This window comes from Artibeus jamaicensis, unplaced genomic scaffold, assembly GCF_021234435.1.
Source record: "Artibeus jamaicensis isolate MK-2021 breed Jamaican fruit bat unplaced genomic scaffold, CSHL_Jam_final contig_585, whole genome shotgun sequence".
Classification (NCBI taxonomy): Eukaryota; Metazoa; Chordata; class Mammalia; order Chiroptera; family Phyllostomidae; genus Artibeus; species Artibeus jamaicensis.
The window spans coordinates 13002400-13029332 of NW_026521894.1; the positions used below are offsets into that span (position 1 = coordinate 13002400).

A 26933-nucleotide genomic window follows, 5' to 3' on the forward strand; every position below is an offset into this window, starting at 1 on the left:
TTCTTCCAGGGGTAAACACAAACACTGTATAATCGTTCATCCATTTTCTAAGCTCCTATTGTGTTGAGCTAAATACTTAGGATACAAACATGAGCAAGACTCTCTCTTTTGAATAGGTAGTCCCTCTCTCTGAAACCATCACCTACTGCAACCCCCGTGCTCTTAATAAAGCATATGTATACTCTTCCTGACTCACGGCAAACACCGTTCCTCTGTAAAGATTGATCTGATACTCCCTCTACTCCTACCCAGAAAAATAACTGAAAGTTACCACGTCTATGCTCATAGGATGTTCTGAACATCTATAATATAGAACTCATAATATATTAAATACCGTATCTATATAGTCACATATCTGCCATCTCTCTGTGAACCGTAATGGAATAAACATGGGCTATGGAGTCAGAGACTAGGTATCAAATCTCAGCTTCACAACTTGCTAGCTGTGTGGCACTAGGAAAACTGTGTTACAAACCTGATCCCTAATGAGACCAGTAAGGAATTTTAACATAAATAAGGTATCTACCAGAAGGTTTCATATTTAATGTGAGTTCAGTGTTTAGTTTGCTCTCTCCCACTAGCCCAGTGGTTCTCAACCGTGGCTAAGTTTCCCCCAAGGTGACACTTGGAAATGTTTAGATATTTTTGTTTGTTAGAACTAGGCACATGCTACTGGCCAGAGACACTGCTAAAAAAATCCTACAACGCACAAGACATCCCCACAAAAAAGAATTGGTGCAAAATGTCAAAAGTTGAGAAACCCTGCACCACAGTATAATAGCAATATATTCATTTTTATATTCTCACTACTCTGTGCCTGCTAGTTCAGGTGCTCAATGACTCTGCTGAATGAAAGAATGAGAGAAGGATCATAGTGTCATGCTATTAGCTTAAAACAAGACCCTGTTCCTGCCCTCTAAGTTCTAATAATTGAGAGAAAAAAATAAAAATAAAAAGACAGAGTGATTTGCACATTACACACAGAATAAGCAACAAACACCTAAAAGAAGTCACCAAAAAAAAGTGAATTTTGAGTTGGGAATTAAAGGAAGGCTGTGTAATTTCTAATCAGAAGGAACAGATATCAGTGTATCGAGACACATTCAAATAGCCACAGGGTGCAATATGGGGGAAAGAGTATAAGCGGTTAACAACTAGTAAGGACGGTCAGTGCAAAATTAAGAAGTGCCTTGTACACTGTACCAAGGAGCTACAGTGAGGTGATAATAGTTGGTTTTAAACAGGTAAATGATATGATGGCAATGTACTGAACAGGTAGACTGAGGAAATGACCAAGAACAGAAACCAGTCCATCAACCAGGTAATTCTCTAAGAACATGCCCCTCAAAAGCAGGCAGAGGACTCCCTCTAATTAGAAGGTCCTGTAACACCCAAGCAAGTAACATAAAAGATGAACAACAGAGAATGTTCTACTTTTCTAAAAGCTTTTAAAATGAAAAGCAATAATAAGTGTAAATTATTAAATGCCTATATAGTTTACAAAGCAAATTTTGTAATGTGATCATTTAGCAAATCAATTTTGTAAGAGTTAAGTGTCATTCTATTAGCCTAAAACACCAACAGTAGAAAACAAAGCCCTTAAAATATCCCATGCAATGAACTCAGAATAGCCATGTTGTCAAATATATAATTTCATACTTGTTTAAGAATAATTGCTTGCTTGCAGAATTTCTGTGCAATGTTTGCAACTTGCTGTATTTTTGCAGGAATAACAAAGCCAAGTGCAGAAAGCTGACGAACTTCTCTCAGAAGAATCACCAACCGATCTGAATAATGCACTTTGAATGATCCATCATTAGGATCCAATTCCATAATTCTACTATTAGCCTCAATGCTACAAAACAAATTGAATAACTTTAAGTTTTATGTTCTCACTCTGCTGATGAAAAAATAATAGTTTTTACAACTGTCTGGTAAATATACAGTTAATTCAAAAAATAGTAATTATAGTTTTCAACTGGATCTTTTTCATATAGTATACCACAATTTAGATTTTGATAATATACCTGCAATATCTAAAATATAACATTAATATTTCAACCAAGCAGTTGTGAACCTAGAAAAATCAATCCCTCAACCATCAGCTGAAACTCAAAAAAGACATCATATTCACCATAAAGAGAAAAGGCTTTGACTCATTTTCTAAAAGGTATTAGTTTTACTCCTCTTAATTGCTTCTTTAATACTTTTATTAAAAGGACGATGATAAGGACATCAAAATGGTAGGAATAGAGATAGTCAAAAGTTTAATTTCTCTAATCTTTGTTTCATTATCTAAGGCCTATCCTTTTTTTTATGTGTCTTGTAAAGGCTCCAATTTCAAATTTTACATTGGGGCACTCAAGTCCACATGAACTGTAAAAATCAAGCTGAGGTAATTAAGCATAAAATACTATGTTTTCATGATCTTCTCTTTCAGGATCAGGTTTATATGATGTTCGTTGTTTTAAATCACTTCCACAATTAAGAGAATTTGCAGGTATTAGAAAGCAGGGTACTGAAAATCAAAGAACAAATATATTCAGCTTATTTAATAACACATAAAATAAGGCATACTTTAAAATGGATTAAAATAATCATTTAGTTGAAAATGTCCTCCTATAAACATAAAAAGCCTGTCAGAAAATCATTACAGTGATTCTTTCTGCTTCTATTTGAACCTTATCTTCAAAATTAGCTTCTACATACCATCATAACCTACAATATGTTCCAGAACATATTGACTCTATAGGATAATAATGTTTTACCAAAAAAAGAAAGAAAAGAAAAAGAAAAAAGAAAGTGAGAAACGGCATTTCATCGTCAGCTGGGAAACAAACACCAGCTGAACAAAGCTCGACAGGCCCTGTACCGCACGCAGCTCTCGGTCCCTTGGTGCCCAGCAGATCTCCACTGGAGCTAGAGGGACGACAGTGTGTGTACATTCCAAAATTAGCTGACTAAAAAATTCTTATTTTTTAAAAAATTTTGGCCTGGAGCATCTCTCCTACTTTAGGTTCAGGATAGAAAGGGAGAGTTAAATGGCATGATGTTATAATCACTATGCTCTACACTACATTCTTCCTGCACAAACAAAATGCAAGATAAAGGGAAAGGGAAAACAATTATTATTCAGTTTAGGAAGCTACTACTTTTGGCCTCTGCATCAATATAGGGAAAATAAACAGAATTTCGTACCACAGAAAAGTGACTTTTAAAAAGTAACAAGTTCCTCAAAACTAAAACATGACAAGTTTTTAAAAATACAGATATTATGCTGGGAAAGTACACCAGAACAAAAAAACAATGGTTTTTCTAAAACATCCATTTTAAATACCCATTAGAATAATTAGGCCCTGGCTGGTGTAGCTCAGTGGATTGAGCGCAGGCCTGCAAATCAAAGGATTGAGATTCAATTCCCAGTCAGGGCACATGCCTGAGTTGCAGGCCAGTTCCTAGCAGGGAACACACAAGAGGCAACTATATATTGATATTTCTCTCCCTCTCTCCTTCCCTTCCCCTCTAAAGATAAATAATAAAATCTTTTAAAAAAAAAGAATAATCAGGTTGACCAATTAAATTATATTCAATATAGCTCAATATTTTCCAAACCCTTAGGAACTATGTTGGCACCATAAGGAAATACTCTCCATCCCAAAGAGCTTAAAAATCAATGAAATGTTACAATTTCCATTGTGTGTATGTATATGTATCCATGTGCATATACAATATTAATGTTAAAGGCAGGAAAACATATATATATGAATACCAATAACAAAAACAATCATAGAGTGCAGAAAGCCTAAATGGGATTTAAAAAAGGGAATCTGCCGTTGGGAGGAACAGACCCAAGAAACAAAGGGAAGGCAGTTGACCAACTATATCATCAAGATGCCAGCCTTAAAGACTTAAAAGCTGATAAACAAAAACTAACAAAATAATTAAAGGAACAGCAGTAAGTTTGAAGAAAGAAAGAACAGAGATGATTAATCCCATCTTGCCATGTGGATTAATAACACAAGATTCTTGTGTAGATTTCCCTGTTTATATGTTTAAACTTACCATAAACCAGATCTAGAATCAGATAAACCAGACTGAATATCCCTGGACCAATCATCAAATTGCTCTTGTTCATACAGTTTAAACTGGTCTAAGAGATCTTCAGCACTTCGATGGAAAGAGCGAAATCCTGACAAGTCGGGCAAAAGGGCCTCTGCTATCTTGATGGCATCATCCACCTTAATAAGCCAAATTACAAAAAATTATTTAAAATCTAAAAACATTAGCATAAAATAAGCCACTTCTCTGATCTGTGATTCAGGAATTATTTTTCCACTTATCTATAAATAGTACAATGGAATATTTTCCAGTGAATACAATAATATCAACCCTAGTTTGCTTCTAAATTATACAACTTCAGGACAGCAAAACATAGTGGATAATGCATACAAGGCATAATCTGAAAGGTAGGATAAGGGAAATTCAGGTATACCTCCAAGAATTCAGCAACACTCCTAAACATGCTACATAGCAATTTGGGCTCTTTGCCACATGCTCTGGTTAATACCTCAAACCACAGTTAGGCCAATTTGAAGGGCAATTTAAAGGAAAGAAATTCCTTTCCTTCATAACTTTACAAAGAACACTGTAGGTACCCTGGAAATCTGATGGACAAAATTAAGCAGCAGACAATTCCAGAAAATAAAACATCCAAAATACAAACTTGAATAAGTAGAAATCTTAAACATGCTGGCCTTTATAACACTCTGTATCTATCTGTGGCGTGTAAAGGATAATTATTCTCTTCAATATTTTTTAAGAAGACAGTCACCTGAAACAACTACAATTGGAATGACAAATTATTTGATAATTATTTCTATACAAGGAAGGAGAAGAACCATTACACCTACTCTGCACACTTTCTCAGAATTCTACATTTCACATAACATTAGGTGGATATGCCAAAGAAAAGAGAAAATGCTTTTTTAATATTTTCATTGCAAGTCTAGAGTGGCTTCTACATTAATATAGCACATTTTACAATTACTACTCTTCAACTTTTATTAAAATGAATACCTTCAGTTCCAACTGGCGAACCCAAACTATATTATTGACAACTTCTGAAAGGTTTCTGCCAGAAAGTGGTCCAGATGCATCACCAGGGATTCCTCGACATCGATTCTCAAAGTCTAATCGAAAATCTATAAAATTTAATTCAAATAAGTGATAATACATTCATCAAAGATTTCCTAAATGCCCTCCATGTTCCAAGAACTATATGAAATGTTGTAAACATAAAAATACTAAGAGTTGTTCTCCTACTCTCAGGGACCTTGCCATATTAAATGAGACAGAGAAAAGACATACAGGGTAATTTTTCAAAATGTGTCATTTATAACAGAAGTAATAAATTAACCTTCAGCAAATACAAGTCATAAATATATTCTTAATCCTAAAGGGTATACAAAAAAGAAAAAATAACTTGCAAAAATACTTTCTCAAGCAAATACTATCATCTCTGATAAACTTTTACCTTTAATTGAGTCCACAAGCCTTGCCAGTAAAGTTTCTCTTTCTAACATCAACTCTTTGCTTATAATTGGACGCTTCACCAACTCTTTATATTTCAGAAATGCCTGAAGAAGCTAATATAAAATAAAATAAGTATATATTTATACCAAATGGATTGATTTGGCAAATATATATCTCCTAAAGTAGCTTAAAAATATTAAAAGTAAAATACTTCCAGATTTTACCTGCTGAGGACTATCTTGAATTTCTGAAATATAATTTTTCAATTTTCCTGCTATCTTTTGTTCCGCAGGAGCAATAATTTTTTCATATTGTGACACTGCAGCTTTCCATAAAGGCTAAAAAAATTTTGATATTGTTAGACTTTAATATCTTTGAAATCTTCCTTTAGATATAAAAACACAAACAGAGAATAATATTTAGAAACATATATTCGACCTCAGTATATGGATTGTACTGCACCGGATTCAGACCAGTGAAAGGTTCAAACACTCGAGCCAGGATTTTCTCCTCACTAGCAGGTAAAAAATAGAGAATCTTCTCATGAATTGTTCTAACAGCCAAGACCTAAAACATAAAATATTAAAACAACAAATTCATTTACATCAATAAATCTACACAAATGAATCTAAAACCTAAATACAAAGGGCAAGAATTTCTACACCTAGGTTCTCTGATGAACAATGAAACTGAAACTGTAATTTTGAGAATTACTACTCATCAATATTCAGTTATACATACTATATCAATACATCAGTGTCCTCACATATAGTGAAAATATATAAAATCTAAACATCTTTAATCCTCATCCAAGGATATGTTTTTACTGATTTTAGGGAGGAAGAGAGATAGAAACATCAATTGGTTGCCTCCCGTATGCACCCTGACCAGGGATCAAACCCATAACTCAGGTATATGCCCTGACCAGGGACTGAACCTGCAAACTTTTGGTGCACAGGACAACACTACAACCAACTGAGCAATCCTGCCAGGGCTGATATCTAAATATTTTTAAAACTACACTTAAAGTTCATTTAAGTTTTAGCTTCTCTCCTCCTTAACATAGTACCTCTGATATTCACTATTACATGTTAAACTGCAATTCGGATAATGAAACATTAATAACTCTATTATGTACAATTTACAAACAGTAAGAAAATAAATTATTGTATTTTGTGTTTAAAATTTCCACCAACATCAAAAGGTTAAGTAAAAACCCTATAATCTTCCATTTGAGTCAAAAATATCAGTACAGATTCATGATTTATTCTTTATATTGCTAAAAACAAAGCACTAGTCCATAAATCCTAACTACTAAAAAAGCCTTAAAGCACTGATAACTACATAAAATTTAACACTTCCCCAAACAAATTTTTATTGCTAAGTACCATTTTCCACTAAAAAGAACCAGGTTCTTTGGAGAAATGACTAATTCCAAGTAAGAGACAGAAAATGCAAAAGATGGGCTGGTACATTCTGGGGGGCTTTGAAAGTAAGGAAATTATCGAAGAAATACTGCATTCACTCAAAATGATGTAAGAGCCAACTTACAGGAGGCACTCGCTGCCCAAACTTGGAATAATTTAAATAAAATAATAACTATAATGGATGGAAATACATAAAATACAACTCATGGGTTCATAATACTACTGAAAAACATTTCATTGACTGCGTATGTAACTTACTATGATACTAACTTATTAATTCATTGTTCTAAAAAGTGATAAATAAAAGGAAAAAACTAATTGTCTACACTGGTAATCCTATACAGTCTTTATTTCAAGGTAAGTAATAAATTCATGAGGAAAAGTTCTTCCATCATCAGTAACAAATGTAAAAAGAACAACAGAGTTAGAAAATCCCCATTTTACATCTCCTCGTGGTCATTAATGGCTGCTAAAATCATTAATTGATGGAGAGCATAATAACAGTTGGATCAGGCTAAAGACACCTAAACCCACATATCAAACTAAAATTGGAAAAGAACCTATGAAGCAGCTGAGACAATCAGAAAAAAAATGAACATTGGTTAGATATAAAATAATATTAAGAAATTACTATAATTGTATTGGATGTTATGGTGATATTATGGTTATGTTTTAAGGGTGAAAGTATATGATTTCTTGAATTGGCTTTGCAAATACTCTAGCAAAAGGAAAAGTAAAAAAGATGGACTAAGAACTAAATAATGTCAAAAACTGTTGAAAATAAGTAATAGATACATTGGCATTCATTACACTACTTTACTTTTAAGTTTGTTTAAAATTTTTCATAATAAAAAGGTTTTTTAAAAATCCCCAAATAACTGGTTCCCATAAGCAGAAAAGGAAAAAGTCAGCTTTGCAATCTTCGAATGTTCTATTTTCCTTGTCCCTTCAAGCTAAATATATAAGTCCTATATGGAAACTTGTAACTTATGAAAACTAAGCAGCTGTTTCAAATCTTTCCATTAAATATCCCCTAAAAAGCTGTTCGGCTTAAAAACAATTTCAGTCACCAAGAGAATGTTTGGTAGCTTCCATAGATGGACAAGTGGATTATCTTTTCTAGAAGAAAGAACCCAGTGAAGTTCACAACTAACAAGCTGACCTGACATGCACTGAAGACAAAGAAAGGCAGTGGGAGCCAGCACTCAGTGAACACCACTCTGCACCTGGCTCTGCACCAGATGACTGTCAAACTACTTCACAGGAACTTCAACTGTTACTCTCTCCCCCGAATATGAATAATTCCTATCAGATGTGCGGTGTTTTTAATTAAAAAATGCATTCATTAACAAATGAGGACATACTTCACATTTGAAGACAAAGAGCCAAATAATCAAATAATACCTCTTCAAGGCGTTTGCCAAATTTTTCAATTGTCTCAGGGATATATTTTTCATTTTTCCATGGATGAGGAACATAGCGCTGCCACACCTGACCTGTTAGATGATTGCAAGCCATCACCCACTGCTCACAAATTGAAATGCCAGCTTTCAGATTTTCTTTGACAACATAATAAGGATCTTCCCAAAGGTTCAAAGTTCCCAACTTTTTCTGAACAAATCTTCCAAATGAACCACCTAATAAAACATAAAGCAAACTTTTTCATGGAAGTGTCTTTTTACAAAAACTACAGGATACATGCTTATGACAAAATTAATGTACAAATTATCAAACTAAGGTTCTGTGAAATACCACATGCACATCCTTAGACTAGCACTGTTAATAACAAATATTTTTCAAAAAGCAGAAGTATATTTGCATCTTACAGTAGATCACATACATCTTTAAAGTTCAGAAATATATATACATTTTTAAAGGCTAGGAGCCTCCTGTATAGATGTAACATTATATAACTAATTCTCAACTGCTATTTGTTACGAATAATGCTGCAATCAATAACCTAATTCATACACCTTATGTACTTGTCTAATATCTCCTTAGGATAATAATGAGAAGGGCCTTTTCTGAGGCAAAAGTATTTGCACTTTTAATATTGACTTATAAGCCAATATATTAAAGAAATTTTCAGTTCTTTACAAATAAATTCAAAATTAATATATCCACAAGGGTTAAAAATCTATGTAAATTTAGCTGTATTAATGGTCCAAAAATTTGATACATGATTTAAAGTAATCTACTATATACACATATCTATTTAAATAATTCTATAAGACCTGCTTTAAGAGTTACTGAAAGGAACAATTACTATATTAAGGATCATTTAAAGAAAAAAACACAAAACAGGATTCCAGAATTTTTTCTTTACTCGTACCTATGATATCTAAGAGATGTAACATGCGTGACTCAGGGTAAGGGTCATGCTCTGTCTGTCTCCACACATCGTCAACAACGTCGCGAGTCGTCTCCACCAAGTCAACAACTTCCAGTAAAGACAGACTGTCCAAGTTATAAAACTCCTAAAACCAAAATTCATTCATTTTTTAAGGTAATCATACATTTACCTTGGGCAATATAATCAAAATGTTCTCAGTTTTCAACTGCTACAACTCTAGTATTTGCCTTAATTTTTGCTTTTTTAACAACATGACATATTACTTTCTTACATAAACACCCTATATGTTTCTTCACAAATACATATTTTGTGAAAGCCAGAAAAATCAATAAGCATTGCAAAAAATCTATTCATTTATTTTTATACTTGGCCTAATTTTCTTTAAATGTGGATTCATGTCTTTAATTTACCCAAGTGAAGGTAGTCTTAACACCATTTTTTTATTACTTTATTGTTCAATTACACTTGTCCATTTTTATACTACCCATTGTAGTTGGTATATCTTTATTCATACATTAAGATAATCATAGTACAAGATTTATCATTCTACATTTATCAATGCTACAAAAAAAGTTTAAAACCATTTCAAACACTTGATTAAAACAGTATTGAAATAATATTAGAAACAAGTAGAAAATAACTATATTTATTTTGAAAAGAATAGATTTTTAATAATCATAATTAAAATGGTCACTTATTTAACCTCTGTAGATACATGAAGGAATAATTACCAAATAAGTATAAAACTAAGACTTTTAAAATTACAGCCTACTTCAAAATGCTAATTTGAATAAAGTGAACATTCTTTCAAAAGAACATATATTAACTGCACATAGATGAGCCTCTGCTAGTATATTAAGTTTCTGTTTTCCCCTGTCCAATGTGAAGAAAATTATGTTTGAGAAAAATATTTACTGGAAATTAGAATTAACTTCTTTAAAAGTTTACATTTTTACACTATACTCATATTAAACACACACCTTAAGTAAACCTTGATATACATGAAGGATATATTTTGTTCACAACCATCAAATAATGATTTTAAAACAGAGATAAATTTATTAAAAATAGAATCCTAAAGTACTTTTACTTTAGGCTTATCAAAAAAATTACTTTGGAATTATAAATAGAATCCTAAAGTACTTTTACTTTAGGATTATAAAGTACTTTTACTTTAAGATATCGAAAGCCTAATATGTAAATGTATGAATCACATACTCTTGCAATTGTTTCAAATAATTCTTTAAAATAACTGGCTCTTTCTTTACTGATCTGTTTACTTCCACGATGAGCCTGTTCTATCCAAAACTGGAACTCATCATTTGGTGTAAGGATACCTGAAAAAGTGAGAAGGGAAAACAAAATATGTCAATTAAAATTCAAAAAAAATAAGATTTATTTGCTGATTTCATATATTTCCTGCATTCTTAAGGATGTAAGGAAAAAACATTTTATAATTTCTATCAACAGAAAGTTGCTACTTGCAGTCACCGGGAACAGTAACACTACCGGATGTATGCTTCACATCACGGTTCTTGCTCAGTGGAAGGACTCCTGTATGCTTCTGTAAGTCAGTCATGCCTGTACTGTCACTCTGCTTCTTTCGTCTCTGAATTCCCTTCTCCAACACAAGGCTTTCCTAAATCTGATTCCAAAACCATTCATGCTATTGAATATTGCCCAAACCTGAGGTGGTTATGATTTAATCAAAAATGTTTGCAATTTAATTTCAAAATATAAGCAAATTAAAGTAGATTTGCTTTTAAATTTGCTTTAAATTTTCCAATGAACTAGACTACTTCCTATCTCTACTTTCCTAATCTCATGCTAGAAACAAATACACCATTCTTTCTGAGTCTGTGGAATTCAAAAAGCACTTAATTTCCTAATAAAGAAATGAATAATACTTTGGCCAATATTTTAAAATAATTATGTGTGTCTTGCATTTCAATTAATGATTCATGAATAATAATTTTCTATAGCCATAATAAAATTTTAATTAGCTTCAGCCAAAATAGGTTTTAAAATGAAAGTCAGTGGCCCATTATCTTTATAAAGTATATAATTAAGGTCAATGCTCATTATTTCAGGATTCTGGATTGAGAAATTCACCTACTTGCTAACATTAATTTACCTGCTCGCTAATATTTACTTATAATTTAAAGTCAGTACTCACAGTGCTGCAGTGCCACTTGCAGACATGTACAGACCAGGGAAAAATCTGAGTTGCCCGACACATAGTTTTCCAGCCGAGCATGAATAAAGACGCACTGCATTCTCGTTTCCTATCTCCTAGTAAATAAAATCCTTTACGCAGTCTTTTATAACCTATTTAGTGCCACATTTTCACATTTTTGTGCTCTTTGTTGGCGATTTCCCTGGTTAATATGGTCCCCAAGCACAGAGCTGAAGTGCTCTCTGATGTTCCTAAGCAGAAGCACACTGCCCTGTGCCCCACAGAGAAAACTTGTGTCTGATAAGCCTGATCTGAGCATGAGTTATGCTGTTGGCAACTGGATCAATGTTAATGAATCAACAATACATATTAAATAAAATGGTTTTAAACAGAAATACATATATAACAAAGTTATGTGTTTTGCAGTTGGCAAAAATGTTATGACCAGAGGCTCACAGGAAACGAACCCTATAATTCCGCCTAGGGGCCATGGTTCCATGTTCACTAAGTCAGTGTTCACGATGACTTTACAAAACACAACGACTGCAAAACACAAGAACCAACTACATTTTCTATGTCCACGAATTGCACTGTTGAAGATTACATTTTCATGTCCTCCACAGTTATACAGACCCGTGTATGTAAAAGCAGCTCAGGCTTAGAGCAGATCTAAAAGTGTGAAAATAAGTCTGTGAAGAAATGTAGTAATTTACTAATATGCTCATAGAACAATCATTTTAACCTCCTTTGATTAACCTACGGTTATATACCTCGTGTGTCATCTTCCTTAAATTTTAATTTTGATAAATTAGTGTCTGATCTGCGCAGCACTACACCCAATCCAGCTTCTAGTTCGCTCAAAAGATTCTGAAGTTTGGGATCAAAGTTTCTGCTCCATTCCTGATCCTAAAAAAAAAAAAAAAAAAGCAAATGATTATCAGAAGCTTGCCAATCAAATTGACCTTCCATAACACTATTGAAGAACTAAGCCCTAATATGCCTGCTTCACTCAAAGGTTGACACTACTTCATCTCATAAGGGAGAAAAAGAGTCCACATGGCAAAGTAAGAGATTATATGGATTCTACTTTATGTCTTTCTCCAATTTCTCTATTTGTCATCAAAGCTTAATGTTTGAGCTTAATGTTTATTTTAATTGAAAAACTAAAATCCTGTTATTAGTAGCATATAAAGTAATACTTAAATTTGTGTTTTGGAACTGTTTCTCCAAATAACCTAATTTTCTAATGACTATACAATCACTCTACTCACCTTTAATAACATGGGTGCAAATACTTGCCGTACCGCTTGATAAAGGGAATTTATAGGTGACTCTAACATAGATGAAACAAGAATGTTATTATGTAGATTTTGATCGGTAATTACTTCAGGTCGCAGCTTGAAAAACACCAGCACTTTATCCTTTGTGTCAGCAAAATCGATCTAAAATGATAAATAAATGACTTTTAATGTTATCTTCAGAAAAGTTAGTCATTTGAAAGAAATGTTCCCTAAAATGTATCACAGTAATGTTATCCCTTGGAATAATAGTTATTTTTAAAATATCTGCTCCTTAAGAATACCTAGGTTTTAAGCCCTGGATGGTGTGGCTCAGTGGATTGAGTGGCCACCTTCAAACCAAAGGGTTGTGGGGTCAATTCCCAGTCAGGGCACATGCCTGGGTTGCAGGCCAGTTCCGCAGTAGGGGGTGCATAAGAAAAAAACACACATTGATGTTTCTCTCCCTCTCTCCCTCCTTTCTCTTCTAAAAATAATAAAATGTTTAAAAAAAAGAAAAGAATATCTGGGTTTTAAAAGGTTTCTCCATTTACAGGTGATTGTATCATAAAACTATTCTTTTTAAAAATATTTTATTTATTTATTTTTAAAGAGAGGTGAAAGGAAGGAGAAAGAGTGGGAGATAAACATCAATATGTGGTTGCCTCTCATGTGTCCCTTACTGAGGACCTGGCCTGCAACCCAGGCATGTGCCCTGACTGGGAATCCGAATAGGTGACCCCTTGCTTTACTGGCCCACGCTCAATCCACTGAGCTACACCGGCCAGGGCAAGAATTATAAAACTATTCTGATAAGTGATTTACAAACAGAAATTATTACATAAATATTGATGACATACATTGCTAACCATTCCAGCCAGATTTAGATCAAAGCTCTGCGTCCCAGGTACACACTGGTGAGCAGTACACTTCACTTGTTCAGAAAGTCTGTGACAAGGATTTTAATTACCCTCTTACCTGAAACCAGCATTATAATAGGTTCCTTTTAACTTGTACATAAACTCAAAACTACTAAAAAGAACTTAGTTGTCTGTCTCTTAAAATAATCTTTACTTGATCCAAAAATTTGTTCTTACATGTAGTTCATCATCAAACTTTTTTTATTAGGTTACTATATCACTAAATTATTTAAAATTGGAACTGAATGAACTAAATTGAAGTTTACTAAAGCAAACATGTTTAAAATAGGTCAGTTAATAGTAAATCCATCAACTGAAAAGTGTACTGCCTGAAAGAATTTTTTGCATTACATACACATTCCGGTTGTTATTTCTTTTCCCAGAAAGAGAAGCCCATGCATTAAAAAGCTTGCAAACAAGTTTACTGCTCTGAATGAAAAACATCTTCTAGGTGAGTGAGTTTTCACACTACTTTTCTTTTATCCCAATCATTCTATTTTTTTAGCTGCTAGAAGAACCGCATTTATTGGTGTAGCTGCATTGCTCCAACTCTCCTTTTCACACATTAGAGTTCTGTTGCTAGTATGATCATTTTATTCTAATTACAAACAAATGGGATAACAAAATGCAGATCCGTAGATTTGAAAAATTCACTCTTTAGTAATGAAGTAATACATATCCTCCTTCTCTCCTATGTGAAAAAAATACACATTTCATGATCATGCTTTAAAAATAGCAACTACCATCACTGGCCAATCACCCTGGGGTGCCAGTCAGCGAAGTAAGTTCATCCTAGCCAAAGCCAGAGTTAAAGCAAAGGTTCAGGTGGCTACAGCTGCTCATCGTTCCCTGAGAGAAGGAAAACTGAGAGTCAACACTCCCAGCTGCCTCTCCTCCCAGTTTCCCTATCATTGGCAACTACTACTTCCTCTTAATTTATAGTACATTATTTGATAACTATTCATTCAAGGTGCCAAGTTGTTCTTTTGAAGATGCAAAATACCAGTCTCCTACTGGGATAGATCACAGATCAACACACTATAACTGGCTGCTGTTTGTGTACCACCCACAAGCTAAAAATGGTTGCTACATTTTTTAAAAAATCAAAAAAATAGTATTTCATGGCACATGATCATTATATGAAATTCAAATATCAGTGCCCAAAAATAAAGCTTTATTAGAATGCAGCCATACTCACTTACATATTTTCTATGGCAGCTTTCACACTACAATGGAAGAGCTGAATTTGTCACAAAGACTGTACAGTCTGCAAAGCCTAAAATACTTACTGTCTGGCCTACCACGGAAAGGTTTGTCAGCCTCTACCCTGAAACATATACCAGACCAGCTCTTTCTCTTGCTCAATATTATCAGTGATGTGCTTAAAATTACCAGTGACTTCCTAGTTCACCTGAAAGGTGTACAAGGTCCTCAGTGATCAGCCTGTGACAATCTTCCATACTCTCCAGTTAATCATTCAACTTCAGCAATCACTCTGTAATTGTTTTTCCTGCCCCTTGAAACCAAGGTGAGGCCAAGCTCAGGACCGTGGTACTTACAATTTCTTTTGCTTAGAACACTCTTCCCTTAAATCTTATGTATAACTACAAATCATCATTCAAATCGCCCTTCAAAGGTCACTAATACAAACAGGTATTCCTTCCTACTCTATTTTAATACAGTTCTCTATGCCACCCCATCACTACTTTATTTTTATTTTAAAAGCACTTTTCAATACTCAAAATTATGCTACATTATGTATCTGTGTGCATGTGTTTAGCCTAGCTGTGTCCACTCAAATGTTACTCCTTGAAGACAAACTCTGACATGCTCATGGCTTTATTACCAGCACCTAGAATAGTGCCAGACCTACAGAAGGTACCCAGTAAGTATTTGGTAACTTATTATAAATTATTAAATCATGCTGACTCTCAGACATCTAAAGTAGAACTTAAGACATAATAAAACATTTCAAATATGAAAAATCTGCACTGTGGTATAGAACTAAAAATAAAATGCATTGTTGGGTTCTATTAGTAATGGCATCAAGTTTTCAAAGTTATTGCTTCAATTTTCAATATCCAATCCAAGACACACATTGATGAATTCAAACCTCTCCTTGTCTTGTTTTCCTATTACACTCTAAACTTTCAACGGTGTTTCCAACAGTATGCCCCAATTATGTCATTTAAGTTTTCACTGTAGACCACTGGAGTGATGTTCTGGAAGGTAGAAGCAGGGGGTCTTATTCTGACTCAAGTATTACCTATTAGAGAAGTGGAACAGTTAACACATAGGATGTAACCTTTGTGCCTTACTTTCTTCAGGCATAAAATGGAAATAAAAATGGTTTCTATCTTACTGTTGTTGTGAATACTAAATGTATCAATACCTATAAAATACTTAGGAACCATGGCTGACAACAAATGTTAGCTATGAGTGTATATCCTTTGCACATTTTCATAAACCCACAAGGCCTAGCAAAGTGCTTTCAAATACTGAGATCAACATAAAAATGTACTTACTAGAACTGAATTAAATCCAAAACTAAAGATCCATAGTGAATGGGTGAATGATCCAATCATCCTACAAAGATGTACCCAATGCTTGCTGAGTATCAAATACTGTCAGACCCAGAGACATGGGTGAACACCAGAGGTAGGGGTTTAAAAATATGTCAGTGATTTGCTACCTTTCATTTATCTATGAGCTCCCTAAAGGTCTGAGGCAATTTCTTCTGTGTATTACTCTTAGGTGTGTAAATATATACATACTTGTTAGCTTATCAACATATATAACCTGATTACAAATGCAAGTTATTTCTTCAGCAATCCTGCCAGGGAAGGCAGCAGTGCAATAAATAAATCAATACATTACATATTGATAAACAAAAAAAGCCCTAACTGGTTGGGCCAAGTTGTTAAATAACAAGATGTGAAAAAATCTGAAATAAAGTGCTGGGGAAGAAGCCGGGATTGGCAGCGGCCTGTACTTAGATAAACTTTCCAAGATTTAACTTTCTGGGAAATCAGCAGCAGAATGGGTGGAGGAGGCTAGGATGTGGCCAGTATACACCAAGTTTGCTTGGCGAGGAAAACCAGTGAAGGTAGGAAAGATTGGGGATTGAGGGGGCGGAACCGCAAATCGACCCCCAGTGTGTGGCATTACTTGGGACGCAAGGACCTTGCACCTCAGCGCAGTGCTCCAGACCCAGTGATTCCGAGATGCACCACCTCTTCCCTCCAGCACCTAGTGAATCGCAACCTCCCGCCCTGCGCGGTGGGCTCGGGGAAAACCAGCTCACTCGTCCGCTGTGGCCTGGGAAGGGAATGCCCGACTCACCAGACAAAAAACCGAACCGGGAGGAGGTCTGAGAGGAAGTAATTACCGAAATATTTACAGAGGACACTTCGAAACTGATTTAATTCCTTGTGGACAGCGGTATTTCGATTCCCTCACTTTGTCTCACCTATGACCCCCTCCCTTTCCTTGGCCTAGATACCATCCCCCCACCCACCCAAATCAGTAAGCTTCCTTATAGGCAGCAAGACACACGTTAACTTTCATTATTAGGTAACTTCATGGATATCCCTAGCCTATTGACTCCTGACTTCGCAGGATGTTCCAGACTGGGTCTGGGGTGGGGGGGGGGGGGGTCAGTTGGTCCATCCTGAGATACCCACAAAACTCCAAGGCTTTCCTGTACCTAAACGATCCCCCGATTACACCTGATCCTAGAGTGCATCTCTTGAGTTCATTTCCGCAGCTGCAAATCTTTGGGAGCCGACACAAACAGCTCCCAACCGTTTACAATGCCATCTAGACAGCTTCCCGAGAAACCGACCAGAGAGGCCAGCTGGTTGCCCACTGATAACAGCTGCAGAGGTCGTGGCTGCAACTCTTCCAGAAACCCAATCATCACAAAAAAGGCTGTCGGAAAGACAAGAAAAGAAAACTGAAGTTCACAAATTCATAAATTCCCTTTGCTCGGCCTCGTTTCCAGCCCCAGAGGCTGGCGGGTCTGTGCAGCACAAGCCAACGTCCTCCTCGAAGGCGGGGACGGGCTGAAAGAGTGCACGGGGGATGTAAGCGCTCAGGGCAGGGGGCGGCTTCCAGGGCGGCCCTCCGCAATCTTCTCCAAGTAGCCTCTAAATAAGCCACTCCCAGCCGCCAGTTTCATTTGTTGAGCTTTTTCCCTTAGACAATAAAAGTCAAATTAATTGGGGAAAAAAAAAAGCATCACATATTGTACTTCAAAAACCCATTTAAACTTGTATCACTATTGCGTAAAAGATCTGAATCCCTAACTACTCTTTCCCGCTAGTAAATTTAACTTTAAAAAAGATACACTAGAATTGGCCTCAAAGAACCTCAGAAGAGAGGGAAAAAAAGTGTTTTCATAACTAAATAATGTACATTTTTATTTGTTTCTTTGCTTGTTTCTCTTGGTTATAACCAATCTGCAGTCCTTGGGGGGGGGGGACTAGAAGAGAATATAATTGTTCTGTTCAAGTGCGTGGACAGGCAATCAATCTCCTTTAGTCAGGTGAGGATCAGACAGAGAAGGTTGAAGAGGGAACCGACATCCCTCTAGGTGAGACTAGGAGCAGAAAGAGAGCTCAGGTCAGGGGTGCAGAGAACCATACCGTGTTAGAAAACGATATTCCGGCGTCGGATCGTTGCACCCTAAGGAGCATCTGGTTCCCGTCATCCAAGAAGTTGTTGATTTCAGGACTGCCGTACAGCAGAGGCTGGTTGCAGGGTTCCGACAGCAGTCCAAAGTAATTTTGGGTAGTAGCAAAGATGAAAAGCTTCCGAACGTCCCCAGTTCCGCCCTCCATGATTTTGGAAGTGGGGGAAGGGGAAACAGGAAAGAGAAGAAAGAAGAAAACCAGTTGCGAGGGAAGTGAGGAGCAGGCTCCACTCAAATCCAGAGCCTGCCGGAGGGCCTGCGGAGCTTCGCGGTTGCCAAGGACAGTCGCTATGGCGACGCAGCGCAAAAGCGGCGCCACGGCCGGCGGCGTGCACTGTACGTCGCCTTCTCGGGCATGCGCACGCAAAACTCTTAGAGACGATCAGTAATCTCGGAGTTCCTTAGCTGCTTATCGCTGTCATCGATTTCAAGGGCTTGACTTCGTGCCGTGTTGGTGTCAAGTAGCAAAACCTGTCTTTTCAAAAGTCCCAAAGCGCACAGACTTTGGAGAATACGAGGTATTGAAGAAAGCAGGGCAGCTAAAAGGGAGGATAAAAGTCCACCTTCATCTTGGAAGCGCAATGGCATTGAATGACTGCCTCAGCTTAAATGGAGGTTAAAAGTAATTTATTTTTCAGGACACGAATTAACTTGCATCAGATGCATTCCTACCGAACGGTGCAAAATGATCCATAGTGTTATGGAAGGACTTCTCTTAAATCTTGAATTTTGAATTAATATGATTTAACAATTAGAAAAAAACTGATTTTTTATTCTTTTGACTGATGTTTTTTTAAATAGCGTTGTTAAATAAGATACATCTTGTCTTCAAGTGCTGCAGCGAGACCTGTCTTGAGGAGGGCTGGGTTCTAGTGCTTCCTCTCCAACCGTTCCTGTGACTAAACCACACTCGGTGCCAGGTTCCATGACTGTGAAGTAGAAAATACTATTTAGGTTGTAATGAGAATTTAAAAGATCACCATTTAAAAGAGACTTGTTTCAAAAAAATAGGAGTTCAATACAATGTTAATTTACTTTCTCAATCTTATTCACTCTTTTCCGTGTTGGTTAATTTCCCAAGATTATTTCCGTTACCCTGCTATTAATGTTAAAAAACTTTAACCACTAATTTTTCATTGTAATTATACCAGAACACAAGCCATATTATAGAATATAGAATAACCAGAATATACAATGATTATGACTTGTTAACTTCAGACATTCATTAAAATTCATAGACATAGCCTGTCAATGGTGTTTAAAAAGACCTTTCAGTGTGTCCTGAAAGAAAGGGCTTATTGAGACAAATGGTAACCAGAAAAGGACTAGGTGTGGGCACAGAGTAAACCACCAGCCACAGGGTGAGATGGAGAAGACAAACGTACCTTCCTGGAGCTGATGGTGGTTCTCTTACACAATGAGTTTGGGGAAGAAAGATGTAAGTTGTTCTGAACATTAACTTTAAAGGTACGGGGTGGGGCAGGGGGCGGCAAGGTGACATTGAAAGCTTTGGGATAGTTAAGAGTCCTAGGGGGAAATACTTGTTTTCTTGCTGCAAAGTTTCTGCATAGCAGGATATGGTGGTGTCGGGTGGTCAGTTATGCTTTGTAGATCATTGCCACAATAGGTGCCTGGATTTGGATCCAAAGTTTTTACACACTTTCAGAAATGTAGGCAATCTTTTGTTGGTTCAGCCTCTGTCAGCTAACTGATTGATTTCCCTTGTCTCTTCCTCCCATCCTCCATCTTGCTGTAATTTAGGACACCTCGGAATTTTTTCTCTCGTCAATAATTTGCACTTATCCAACTCTTTTATCCTGGAGTTTTGTAGGTCCCAGTGCTGGAGATGGTTTCCAGCTGCCTCTCCTGGCCTCTGATAGTTTTGTTCGGCTAAAACCATCTGATCTAATATGCCAATCTGATATTCTTAATTGTTAAACAGAGATGCAGAAACTTTTACCAGTTCGGTTCTAACATCACATTCTATGTAATTTATTTCTACTTCCTGGTACATCTGTGGAGGAAATTAAAAGTAGAATCAACACAAATTATTGCTCAAAAAAAGGGAGGTAGGCTGATACATTTAAATTGTACTCTACTCCAGAACTAGACCTATAGATCTCTTTTCTATGTTCAACTAATGAGGTTTATTCATTTACTTATTCAAAATAGTGTAAGTACAGTAATAATGAGAAGAGATTCTGGAGTTCGACTGCTTAGATTTGAACCCCTCCTCTATCACTCACCGGCAGAGTAACTCAGTTAACCTCTATGTGCCTCAGTTTCCTTGTCTACAGAAATGAGAATAATAATGTTAGCTTTCTCAAAGAATTGATGAGAATTAACTAGTTAATGTATATGAACACTTTAAAGCACTGCTGGCACATAGCAAATCCTACATATATTAGCTATTTATTATTAATAACTATTGCTCTCCTACATGTCTAACATGAGTAATACTGTACATATTCTTGGAGTCAAAGAATAGTTAAAGAATAATTCAAAATGATATTATTTGACATCCCATATATAGCAGAGGATATATGGGATTTGATACTTATGCTTGGGATTTCTTCCTCCGCTCATCATCCTCATAATCAGCAAGATGAAATTTTTTGAGTGTTTGTGCCTGGCACTCTTGGATGTCTTTCATGATTTTTCTTATTTAGCTTCAAATTTACAGAAAAGTAAATTATTTGCCAAAGGTCATATAACTTGAAAATTATAAATCCAGGATCAAAGTCAGACCATTTGATTCCATTATTCTATGCTATTAATAGCCTTGAATGTCTACAAACTATATTGAGATGTGGCTTACACTAGCTTCACTCAATATACACATGCTTTCTGAGAACATGCTAAATATTCAGTGGGCAGAATCAAATTAGACTCCTACCATCATACACCTCCTGCTGTTATGGAGATCAGTTTCATAGTACAGATACAAAACTGAAAATGATGAAATGTAGAGTGTGCTATAATGGTGATATTACCAGGGCAAGTTCGAGGACCAGCATCTCAGTTGAGGGAAGGTCAAGGAGATGTGTGAAAGATAGACACTTCAACAGTGTCAAGGACAAAGAGGTAGCAGGCAAGTAGGTGTATAGTAGGCATTTGAGGTAGAAAAATGACATGTGAGAAAATATTCAATGTGTGTGAGAGACTATAGGACTCTGTGGCTGGAGAAGATTATATGAGCATCCAGAAGATGTGGACCAGAGAAGAAAACAGGGCGTGGCCAGTAAACCTCTGTCTGCTAACGTGAGGAGTTTGACATTTAATAAGAAAGTTTGGGGATTCTTTCAAAACATTTAACCAGGAAGAAAATGAGATCAAATTTGCTTGGCAAAGACTATTGTATTATACAAAAAGTATTAAGGAGTATTTTTATTGTGTCTTTAATGGTATGCTTTATTGAAATGTCAATCTCCTCTTGTTTTTGTGGATTTACACTAATGATTTTCAGTAGGTTGTATATTATTAATTGGCCAAAAAGTCCATATGGTTTTTTCTGTAAAATAAAACACATTTTTCATTTTCACCAGTAATCTTATTGAATTGCATATTTTGAGTATGTCAGCTATCTCCTCTGTGGTATAATATGGATTGTTCTCAATTACCATCTCTATTTGATAGCTGTCAACTTTAAACTGTGCAGATCTTCTCCTGCACAGACCAGGAGCAGTCTGGTCTGAGGAGCACAGGACCGATGTTCCTATGGTTATCGATCGTGATAGAGATAATTCTGAAGATGCTCCAAATTGGGGTGGATGATGGAGAGGTATTTAGCATGGCATCATCTGCTCTGAGAAAATCTGCAATGATGCCAGATAACGCAGAAAATGAAGGAGATGCCTTATTACAATTTACAATAGCGTTTTCTTCAAGATATGCAAACTACTATTCTGTAGTTTTTATTGGTCCAATAAAAAGAAGCTGCTTTTCAAGAGGCCTTCTGTGTGAAAGACTGAGATACAAAGCCGCTTGCTACCTCCCTCCACCATGACGAAAGGTATTAACCAATGTGTTCTGCTCACCAATGCTTTGTGCTGAATCTGTTATCTCTTATTTGAGTCAAATTTTATAACCTAGTCTTAGGATGTGACAAAGAATGCCAATAGAGCAAGATTTCTGACAATGTGCAATAGACACTTTGGCAGTGTTGTTACACATGCCTCAAAAAGCAGATCACTTTCTACCTTTTCTGATTGTTATGGGAAAGCAATCATCTAATGAAATGTTAAATGCAATACAAGGTACAACAGTGGATGAGTTAATGATGAGACTCAGGGCTGCAATGGAGATCTTTACCACCCAACAAAAAGACAATATAAAGGATGAGGATACATGTGAAGCCAAAGAAAATGTTTGGAGAGAAGAAAATGAGGCCTGTCACCTTTCACTTGAAGCTCACAGAGCAAAGAAGGAAGCTCATGAGAGAGTGATGGTAGAACAGTTTCGTTTGGAACAGAATCACAAAGAACAACAAGAGGAACGAGAGACCATTAGGCTCTCCTTAGAGCAGGCCCTGACCCCAGAGTCGGAGAGCCTGTAGATAATTTTGGATCGGTGGGCCTCCCCCGCCCCGCCCCGCCCCAGCCCGAGGCATTTCCCGGCCAGCAACAAGCTCCAGATTGTCCTTGATATTGTAGCTTCCAAAGGATTTCCATAGTATGAGTTCAAGTTACTGGGCACCTTTCCTAGGAGGAATATAACCCAGCTGGACCCAAATAAATCATTATCAGAGATAAAGTTGTTCCCTCAAGAAACCCTTCCCCTCGAAGCAAAAGAGTAAGCACAGCCCAGCAGGGACCCAGCCATTCCTTGGTTCCTTGACCTGCCAGACCTGCGTCAAGAGAAGGAGTTTGCACCTACACACCTGGCTCACTGAATTCAGTGTCACACTTCTGCCTCTTGCAATATTGCTGGAAAAAGGTAATAATAAACATAGCTATTCTAAAAAAAGAAAGAAAGAAAAGAACATACATGTAAGGCCATTAGGTAGAAACAGCCTGGCTTGATGAAAACTCAGAGAAGGCCTGTGTGCTGAAACAGAGTAAACCAAGGGAAGACCAGCACATGGTGATTGACAGGGCGGGCAGGAGCAGCTCACAGACTGACATGTTTTAAAAATATGAAAGCATAGCTCTGACGTTATAAAAATCAAATGGTTTGAAATTTGAAAGACACGCCAATTAATGGAAAACTTTTTTTCTATGAAGGCAGTTAATCATATAGTTAATATGATTTAATGTTTTGGTGTTCACTTGTTCAAAAGACTTTTTAACAAAAATACAAAGTCTTTGATTAATGAGGTATTTAGCTTTTCACTTAAAAATGTAGTGATCTTACATATAAGCCATAAATATTATCTTCCTGTGTGAGTAATTTAGCAGCATTTTTTAATAAAGGAAATTACTTCATAAATAAAGGTAAGCAGTATTTCATGTACCATTCAGCCAATAAAAGTGCTCTCTCACTACTAAAATGTTTGTAGAAGGGGGTGGGGATAGAATTGCCTATATTTCAGTATGTCAGAGAATATTATCTTTGTATTTATAAATATAAGTGAGGAGACTAATGAGAAAGTATGTTTTATATTTCTGTTTTCAAATATACTTGGGGGTGGGAGTAGAATTTCCATAAGGGAAGACAGTAAAATGAAAGCCTAAGAACATTAGCTACATGCTGCTATCGTATTGAAGCATTTAGGCATGTTTATAGCTTGTAGGATCTCAAAATCATAAAAATAAAAATGCTGTTACATTTATAGAGCAACATTTTAAAAGTGTTTCGTTTAAAGCAAGAGAAATGACAATTAAAAATGCCAGAGTTCTTACTTAACAGAAGCGCAGTGGTCCCATTGCTTATTCCTCCTGTGCCGCCTGGTGATGAAGTTCCAGTCCAGCACAGCGCTCTGCATTCCCATGAGCTAATCCTCCTAAACAGACTGAGAGAAGATGGCAGAGTCCCAGGTTCTGCAGCTCCTGAGTGGGAGTTTTTTTTTTTAAGTAGTAAAATATAGAAAACTAGAGAAAAAATAACAATCAAACATGAAAAGAAACTTTTAAAACATTTTAGTGGGGCATAATATATAACTAAAAATTTCTGAAATATTGGTTACTATGTTGCCACAAAACACTAAGATAGAGCTCAAAGGAATCTAACATTTGATGGAAAAATGGTTAAGGAATATTACCCAGCAACAGAAATGAAATCTTCTGGGTCCAACTCTGATCCAAACTATAAGAAACAGTTTCCATGAGATTATCCAGGTGAAGGATTTACTCACTACATGGCATGTTGTACCTAGACAAAAAATGTTACTTATTGTTAGCTAGCACTTTTATGATTGACAAGTCTACACTATCTTTTAGGTCAGTGCCCTGTCCAATTTACCTGTGCGTGCCTCTGGCTTTTTAGCCCAATATCTGAAATACAGATATTTTTCTGTTTTTTGCACCTAGAATTTACCTGGCTATATAAATATTCTCTGATGTACTGAAATAATCTCAGCACTGCACTTGTAGTGCTTTTCCAGAACAGAAAAATAAGAGCATTCGCATTATTCCTGCCTGGCGAGGTGATGAGGAGATCACTGACTCAAGGGCATGAGTTATTGGGGCTTTTTCCCACACTGCTTCATGTTCCTATGTTCGCAGTTGTAATTAAAGATTTCAAAATACCTATGAGTTCCATGTGCATGTAACTTCTTCACTAACAGGATTCCAATATCATTGCCTAGAAAAATGCACCTCACCTAGGCAGAGGTTGTAGAATTTTCCCTCCACTACAGCCATACAGACTACGTGGCTCTCCTATGCTTACGTAGATTTCTGAGAGAGATTTTAAAAACATGGAAACAACAAAAATTGAAGAGAAAAACTATCACTTTATGAAGTTAGCAAACTGGAAATTACCAACATGTAAATCACATCTCTAAATGCTATGTTAGAAAGTAAAATATGAGATCGAAATATATACTCAAGGTTTGGAGTAGCAATACGAAAGGATCCCAGACAGCAGAACGATGATGTAATTAACACCTGAGAAGAATTGCACAGAATTTAACGAATGTGATAAGAAACAAACCTCAGCTGACCAGGCTTTTCATACATGCAAAAATAATCATTAAAAAAACAAATAATCCTGTGAACAGCTAAAACTGTAGATGGAAAAATAACATTCTGAAGCAAGGTCTGAGTCTTGAAAAAAGAATTTGGTCAACTCAAAGGTCATGCATTTTTCTTCGGAAGAAAACTCAAAATTGCATTATGTCATAATTGGTAAAATGCGATATAGATAAGAAGAGGTTTGATGACTCAAATCTTTGCTGTGGAATTTACACACAAAAAAGTTTAATTCTGTTTAAATCATCTCAGTAAAACTAAAATGAAAAGATTTAGAACCTCTATTACACAGAAATTTGAGCGAGAAATTTAACTACCTAAAGGTGCTTGCTCCAGAGACTATTTCCTAAATGAAAATTCACTGGCATTGGCATCCTTCTGTAATTGTAATTAAACTGTTTCTATTCATAAACATGAACTCAAGCCCTCAGTGCTGGAACACTCAGTACTTAGCCTTAGCTCAGTGCCTGGAACACAGAAAATATTTCAAAAACTCAGTAAAAGATAGTAAGACTATTAAGAAGCAAAAAAGGAGTGCAGGGGGGCTGACTTAAGGAGAAGATTGAGACTCAGAGCTGGCTGTGGGCTACAGTGGGGATTTCTGCAGTGGGAGAAATTCCCAGTCTCACAAGAGAGTTCCTTGAAAAGTGTGCTGCAGACTAGCAGGTGAGCTGCGCTCTTCCCTCTCTGGCCCCTCCCCCACAGGCAGCACCTTGCCCTGCCAGGAAAATACCTAAGGCAGGGCCCCCTTACAACATGTCATCTGTACCATGACAAAGAAATAGAGCCCCAAAGAAAGAACAGAGCAAAGCCCTAGAAAGACAACTAAGCTGAGAGGAGATTGCCAACCTAACCAATGGAGAGTTTAAAGCCCTGGTCATCAAAATGCTCACAGAACTGATTGAGCTTGGTTGAAAAATGAAAGAACAAATGAAAGATACCCAAAGTGAAATAAGGCAAAATATTCAGGGAACTAACAGTGACAAGAAGGAAACCAAGACTCAAAGCAATGATTTGAAACAAAAGGAAAAAATAAATATCCAACTGGAACAAAATGAAGAAACAAGAATTCAAAAAAGTGAAGAGAAGCTTAGGAACCTCTGGGACAACTTTAAACATTCCAATATCCGAATTATAGGGGTGCCAGAAGGAGAAGAACAACAGCAAGAAATTGAAAACTCATTTGAACAAATAATGAAGAAAAACAATTCCAATCTGGTGAAGGAAATAGGCTTCCAGGAAGCCCAGGGAGCCCAGAGAGTCCCAAAGAAGTTGGACCCCAAGAGTAACACACCAAGGCACATCATCATTGTTACCTAAGATTAAACATAAAGACAAAATCCTAGAAGAAGCAAGGGGAAAGGAGACAGTTACCTACAAAGAGGTACCCATTATGTAAGCTGATGTCTCAAAAGAAACCTTGCA

At 36.3% G+C, this 26933-nt stretch overlaps 1 protein-coding gene and 1 pseudogene across 2 annotated transcripts in view; one reads left to right on the forward strand and one right to left on the reverse strand.

Moving 5' to 3' along the window:
• The window catches only part of DYNC2H1 (dynein cytoplasmic 2 heavy chain 1), a 317131-nt gene extending 298484 nt beyond the window's left edge, over positions 1–18647 (reverse strand). For both annotated transcript variants that reach the window (XM_053670464.1, XM_053670463.1), the window contains exons 1-12: positions 18332–18647; positions 12760–12930; positions 12259–12394; positions 10531–10649; positions 9292–9436; positions 8364–8596; positions 5971–6099; positions 5757–5870; positions 5534–5645; positions 5077–5201; positions 4063–4238; positions 1660–1855 (exon numbers count right to left, since the gene is read on the reverse strand). In XM_053670464.1, coding sequence (XP_053526439.1) covers positions 1660–1855; positions 4063–4238; positions 5077–5201; positions 5534–5645; positions 5757–5870; positions 5971–6099; positions 8364–8596; positions 9292–9436; positions 10531–10649; positions 12259–12394; positions 12760–12930; positions 18332–18526 — 1851 coding nt within the window. In that variant the 5' untranslated portion in view covers positions 18527–18647. The remainder of the gene's footprint in view (positions 1–1659; positions 1856–4062; positions 4239–5076; positions 5202–5533; positions 5646–5756; positions 5871–5970; positions 6100–8363; positions 8597–9291; positions 9437–10530; positions 10650–12258; positions 12395–12759; positions 12931–18331) is intronic.
• Positions 18648–19776: 1129 nt separating this feature from the next.
• Positions 19777–23173, forward strand: LOC119061506 (FAS-associated factor 1-like; annotated as a pseudogene).
• Positions 23174–26933: the final 3760 nt, after the last annotated feature.